Source organism: Ixodes scapularis, unplaced genomic scaffold, assembly GCF_016920785.2.
Source record: "Ixodes scapularis isolate PalLabHiFi unplaced genomic scaffold, ASM1692078v2 PGA_scaffold1__304_contigs__length_218370807, whole genome shotgun sequence".
Lineage (NCBI taxonomy): Eukaryota > Metazoa > Arthropoda > Arachnida > Ixodida > Ixodidae > Ixodes > Ixodes scapularis.
In genome coordinates, this window is record NW_024609846.1 from 195344121 (window position 1) to 195350644 (window position 6524).

At 46.5% G+C, this 6524-nt stretch overlaps 1 protein-coding gene across 1 annotated transcript; it reads left to right on the top strand.

Moving 5' to 3' along the window:
* The first annotated feature begins 3194 nt into the window (after positions 1 to 3194).
* LOC120849914 lies at positions 3195 to 4760 on the top strand. Its single transcript, XM_040222211.1, has 3 exons — positions 3195 to 4005; positions 4088 to 4342; positions 4422 to 4760. The coding sequence occupies exons 1-3, from the start codon at positions 3892 to 3894 to the stop codon at positions 4758 to 4760; spliced, it is 708 nt and encodes a 235-aa protein (XP_040078145.1). The 5' UTR covers positions 3195 to 3891.
* The last annotated feature ends 1764 nt before the right edge of the window (positions 4761 to 6524 follow it).

A 6524-nucleotide genomic window follows, 5' to 3' on the forward strand; every position in this document is an offset into this window, starting at 1 on the left:
ACCCAACTAGTGACACTGAGTATAGACGGATAATAATCGCAGAGATCAGTCGACAGAAAACTCGACTTCGCTGCACCACACGCATGCACTCGTAATGGGACTGATGATTGACTGCAATTTACGTTCAGCCACGACGAAAAGGTAGCACCGTCAAGATGAACGGGTAACTCCCGAGGAAATTAGCTTGTGAACTAGTAACATGTATTCACGTTATAAGTGTTTACTATTTACACCCATTCAAGGATTTAACCTTTGTCAAAGGTTTCTAGTCCACGCGAACGTGGACGTAGCCGGCTCGCTCTCGTACGACTGCAAGGATTTTAAAAATTAGGGGTTAACTTTACTCCTGCGTCGCTCGAACCTCGATAAAAACAAACGCCGACGATAGCAAGGCCACCGTACGGGAGCGAGCGGCTCCGTACACTCGCGCGGTGGGCTACGAAGTTAAGACAAATACTACCAAAACTAGCGCTCGCACACTGACGGCTCGAGCAATTGCGGGCTGCTACGGACGATGACGCAGCCTCAAAGCAATAAAATATTGCCGTTGTGCACGTCCGATACATTTTAAATAAAAGAAAAGGTATTGCGTATTTAGCGAGCGACAGCCGTAATACTCATGCGAGAACGAGCGTTTCAGCTTGGTTTTGACTAGGTACAGTCAGCACGAAATCAAACCCGAACGTCGGAACGCGTGGTTGTTGATACCAGAGGCGCGGGGCGTCTGGGACTTCCGCGTTTCGCCGGCGGCGCGCTGTAAGCTCCGTCTCTCGGGGTGCTTTTCTGTCGACGCACTGTCGCCCCACTGTCGCCCGGTCGGCACCGGGCGGCCGCTTAACCTGGCTATAGCTCTTTGCGATAAGCCCTGCTCAGACAGGGTGATGAATTTATTCCGTTCCGGAAATGATACGCCCGGCATATCGGTGGTCGCCAAAGAGAGCGTCAGCAAGCAATTCCTCGCTTTTTGAGATTCGACTGATAACCTCGCACGAAAACATGCGCATTGCTCATAAGCACCGAGGCATCCGCGTCAGTCTGTTGCCGCTTTTGTTTTTTTTTTTCATAAAGAGTATGGTCGTGCGAACAAACGAATTTTATTTCGCGTTTATGACGTTTCCCTATTTCTCAGAAACCGCGCGTGGCACGTTGTTCATCGAAGTGTGGTTCCGGTGACATGTCATCAAGCACTACGGGTCTTCCGTGCACGAAATGTTTCAATTTTCATTTCGCCCTTTCGATACACAAAGCGATAATGAATGACAGCGCTGAAGAGATATCGCTGGGATTCCGATACACAAAGCGAGTGACAGTACTTTTTGTATCGCATGTGACGGCGCTTACAGCGCGCCACCGGAGAAACGCGGAACTCCCAGACGCGCCGCGCGAGGGTCGAACTCATCTTAGTAGGACCCGCACCCTCGCACCCAGGTGCATTTTCATTAGTTTTCAGGGGCCCTCCAGGTGGAGCAGCCTGTATCGATGGCCACGCGTTCCGGCGTTCGGGGTTTATTTCGTGCTGACTGTACGTGTGCTCAGGGCACCAAGAATATTGTCTTCACGCGTTTGCCGATAATTGCATTCACATCACATCGTTAAGATGCAGTTCGTTCACCTTTGTTGGTATTAAACTGGTGGCAGCTGTTAAAACCTGTTTGCTCTACTAAGGTCTAACGCGTGTTTGCTAGCTCAGTCGGTAGATCGGTAGAGCGCTCCGCTGGCGGAGTTTTTTTCATTCGCGCACCAGTCACCTAGCTGTGTTCGGAGATTTGTGTGTGTCCTTTGTCTCCTTGTTTACTTTCTCCAGGGATTATTATTGTAATTGCAGATCTCTTTCCAGATACAGCCGTTGTTGCAGACGTTCTTATATCCCTCGCAATAAATCGTCCACAAGCAGTCGTGCTCTTCAACCGCCAGAAAAAGGACCTGAAATGCCTCATCGGGGAGTGCGGCATCCACAGCTTGATTGTTGGTCGCCATCTTGCACCTTACTGTGTGAGACGGGGCTAACGGAGATAATATCACATGATAATGTTATATATTTATATTAGCTCAAAAGAGCGGTGCCGCAGAAGGGTAAATCACGCATACCTTGAAGATCTTCGACGCCGCTTCTGTCAGTCGCCGACAACCTCTCCGTGGGCGACCTCGGCAGCGCCACAAATGCAGGAAGCGCGTCACGCGGAACACTGGACCTAATATTCTAATAATTTATGCGATTCTCCGCGGGAAATTTGCAAGCAAATCTCCGTCGTGTAGATGCAAAATGAAAAAACGGCCGCGAAGCACGTGTGCCGCGAAGGGCCATATGCATTTCCGGTAATATAGAGGGCTGTTTTGCGAATGTAATTGCCTGTTTCGTGTGCTCTGTAATACATGAGAAGGGAATTAACCGTATAGCATAGCAGTGTCATTTGTTGTGCAAATAACAGGGAGAAGCATAAACTAAACGCCGAAACAGTGTGCGCAACCCAGGCTGTCAAACGAAATAAATGTGGATACGGCATGTTTATGCTGCAGCAGTTCCATGTCAATCCGGACCTACAGCGGCGATAACTTTTGAATTTATAACTGAAATACTTTTCGCCGTTCTAAAATAACCGCGTCTGCTCAAACATTTTTTTTTTTTTTTTTTTTGACGACGGGTGACTTGTTTCAGGTCTTATGCTGACGCTCATGCCGGGCTACGGCAGAAATGTAAGCGGAGCACACCATTTTCCTCGACAAGAAATGTTTCGTTTCAGCTGAACCTATAATTTATTGACTATATTTATCTCTGGGTCGTCAGTAGAAGGTGACAGCTGCTATAAAAAAATTGCGCTACTGGTTTTGAAGCACCTAACGCGTACCACTGGGTCATTTTTAGAGCTTGTTTTTTTATGCTAATCTGCCATATACGCGCCATGAGCCGGAATAATTTGCAGGAGAAACATCCACCCAAATGAAGTCGATAAAAATACTTATGAAAGAACGCTGTCTGAGAACAAACATTGTAACCCTGGGACGTTGGAAGGAGCAGGCCAGAAATACAAACACAAAGCTCCAGACACAGCTAAAATTTGGGAACTGACCCACTCGTCACCGGAAAACTCGTCACAGGAAAACTGGTCACACCGGCCTTCTCGTACGAGGTCCTTTTGTCAATAGAACACTTGTCAAGGGGGGGGGGGGGGGGGGGGGGGGCGATTCGTCACCGGAACACAGGTTTCAAGGTTGACCATGTATCAGAGAGAACATGTTTGACCTTGTTTACAGAAATAGACTAGGTCCCAGTGTCCTCGTGTAGCAAACGTTTCTTCTTTTTTTTCCCCTGTTTACACAAAAAGACAGGGTCCAGTACCCGCGTGTAATAAACTAAGCACGACCTGCGCTTCTTTAGAATCTGGATTGACATGCTTAGACTAATCATGTTTTGTCTAACAAAACAACTTCAAGCCCGGATTTTAACCATTTCTGCCTAGAGGAGAACTGGCCCGTTAGCTCACTTTGTAAAAAAGCTGCACCCTCTACAAATTTCACACCTTCGCTAAGCGCGCGGATAGTATGGAAGTAAACAAAATCTCAGTGTGGGGCTCCGTTGCTACTTTACGAGGGGTTTTTCTATAGGGTTAGCAGAATATTGGCTGCTGGTATTTACTGGGTATGTCGGGATTGTACCATATGCAAGGCAAATATAACTACTGCCGGGTCTATTAGCGTTGTAGTGGCCGTAACTGGTACTCACACTCGTGCTGGGGATCCAGCTGAGACCAACAAACTGAAAGGTCGTTACAGCAAGAAGAGAAAAGCAGGTGAGGTATATTTTTTTTATTTCGGGAAGTGGCAGTGTAGTTTCTAAACTGCTTTCTTGTGCGCTATTTCACTGTAGAAAATGGAAGCGACCCACCACATCGGATGCCTTCGACAAGCATGCTGAAACGTATCATTCGAAAGCAAACACAAGCACGCCAAAGTCCATACGTACTCCCAACACCGCGAGACGGCATAATTCTACCAGACGAGTACAAGGTAATTCGAGTCTTTGTGCCATGAATTCCTATTGAACTACCCAGTTCATCAATTTAGAGCAATATGTATGTATACTTTCCAGGTGTCGGGGCCACACGACCATCCCTTCTTGCTTATGACAGCGGTTCTGGAGAAAAGGACAGTCTTGTGGTTTTCGGCACACAGAAAACTTTTGAGCGCCTTTCTACTAGGAGGGCATATGGTTCAGGGACGTGACTTTCAAGGTGACGACATCGCTATTTTACCAGGTGTACACGGTGCATGGGCTGTACCATTGTGCTGTGATCCCGCTTATGTACGCTTTGCTTACGAACAAGGAGGATTAAAGCTACCGGCGGTAAACCTCATTGTGCTTATTGCATGGTTCGAGTTTTCGCATATTGCAAACTATAACACCACTTTCATTTTGTTTTCAGATTTTTTCGGTGCTCTCCGGTTTCACGTCAAGTGTGGAAGTGGGGGTAATCTACTGCGACTTCCGGGCGACCGTGATCGCAGCGAGTCGCAGGCATTTCTCTCAAGCGAGGGTTCAAGGATATTTCTTTACTCTATGCCAATCGGTGTACCAGAAGCTGTGCAAGTTGGGCCTGCAAGTACGCTACCGCCAAGTCGAAGTTTTTGCTGCTCAGGTAATTACGTCTTATTCTCTAAGCATGAAACTAAGCTGTAATCATATTGATACTTTAATACTTTATTCGGCTTACCATGTCATAAAACCTCCCAGAAAAATGCTTCCCTTTTTTGGCACGTCATAAACCGTAGCATATTTTTACAAATTCATAGTGTTACCGAGCCCGATTACCAGAAGAAAGTTTGAACACCGAATTTTTCTTTCGTTTATTAGCTCTTTTACGCGTTCTCATTACTTATTTTATCTGTTCAGTACAGTTCGTTCATCTGCATATTTGGGTTATTATCGTATAGCATAAATGAGTGCATAAACAACCAGTGGTGTCGCTTCCAAAAGAAGGTTTAAAAAGGCATATAATCCCATATTAACAAGGGTGCATGCTAAGTACATACAATATTCCATCAACGTATATGCTAATAAGTATTATCTTTTCTAGATTCGAATGTTACCCGCATTGGCTTTCCTGCCACCAGCCGAGGTTCCAGATGCCTCTGACGAGCTTCTCGAGGTTCTGTCTATTGAGGACACCGATCTGGCCATGTATTTCGAAGACACCTACGTAGGTCGCCGAGGCGCAATGGAGTTTAGACAGCCATGTTCCCATTAAGCATATGGTCCGTGCATGATGCCGTGCAGCAAGATATGGCGCGCACGAACAACGCTGTCGAAGCCTGGCATGGAGGCATCCAGGTGCGTTACAGTTGCTTTAATCCTCACGGTTTTAATATGCTAGGATCAGTATTTTCCACCTTGATTTATGTTAATCTGCACTTTTTTTGTTTTTTGCTGCAATCCAACGTCGACTGCTGTCTTCCCAACCTTTGAGCCTTTCTGGGGTGTCTGAAGGATGGACAAGCACTACAAGAACTGAAGATGGCCCAGCTAGACACTGGAAAATCACCGCCGCGTCTTGCACAGGAACATAAATACGTGAATGAGTGCATATCTAGAGTTATTTACTTCGTCTCACCCTACGATGGACAAAAGGCAAAAGCTACGGACCGCCAGATCCAGCCACGAGCCACTTAGGAATTGTGCGGTATTTCGCTTCGATGCACGTATCGGTGCCGGCGTCTCAGATCACTGATGAGGGGACGGGTGGACCGTGGTTCGAATCGAAGAGCACTGAGTGACTCAACAATTTTACATCGCAAAGAAAGCCACGATATATATAGCCTCTTTGCAGCGTCGAAGCAGTAGAAATGATGCGGCGCTTTTGGATTCAAGCATTATTCGTCCCCCCCTAATAAATGTTAAGCGTGTCATAGTATAGCGTGGAACGTGATTGGACCTGGCGGCCCGTGGCTTTGGCCTTTAGTCCATCGTAGGATGAGACAAAGTATAGAGGAGCACTTCACCGGATTTTCTCTTTGCACACGTCGAAACATTGGTAGGAATATCCGGTTTTGAGTTCCATTCTGTAATGGACCCTGCAAGGTCAATAAAATTGCATTTGTCATTTGTTCTTTTTAAACCGTGTCGTGGCATTTTATTATGTTTTTTTTTTCAATTTCAGCGCCATCACTCTTAAAGAGAAAGGGTAGTTAGTACCCTCCTTATGGGGGTAACAGACTTGCACACAGGGCAACCCCTTTTTGAGGTAACGTTTCCCCCGGCAACGAGGGTGCAAACTTACCCCCTGGGTTAGGTTACCTCATTTTGGAGATAACCTTAATTCCTTTTGGTGTTAAAAGTGCATCCTGTCAAGGTTAGCCTTTACCTCCTTAGAGGGGATCTTCAACCCTTTTGAGAGGCAAGACGACATAATTGAGGGCGCCGCTTTTACCTCCTTTTGGATGGAACTATGATCCACTTTGGGGTTAAATGTACATAATGAGGAAAACAGCTCAGAAAACGCGGACTACGAAGAACAAACACGACAAGACAG

Excerpts from the sequence above, each read along its gene's own strand:
- LOC120849914 (XM_040222211.1), top strand. The coding sequence starts at position 3,892 with ATGCCTTCGACAAGCATGCTGAAACGTATCATTCGAAAGCAAACACAA. Across the intron at positions 4,006-4,087 it reads TTCTACCAGACGAGTACAAG|GTGTCGGGGCCACACGACCA; the intron begins GTAATTCGAGTC and ends TATACTTTCCAG. Across the intron at positions 4,343-4,421 it reads GAGGATTAAAGCTACCGGCG|ATTTTTTCGGTGCTCTCCGG; the intron begins GTAAACCTCATT and ends TTTTGTTTTCAG.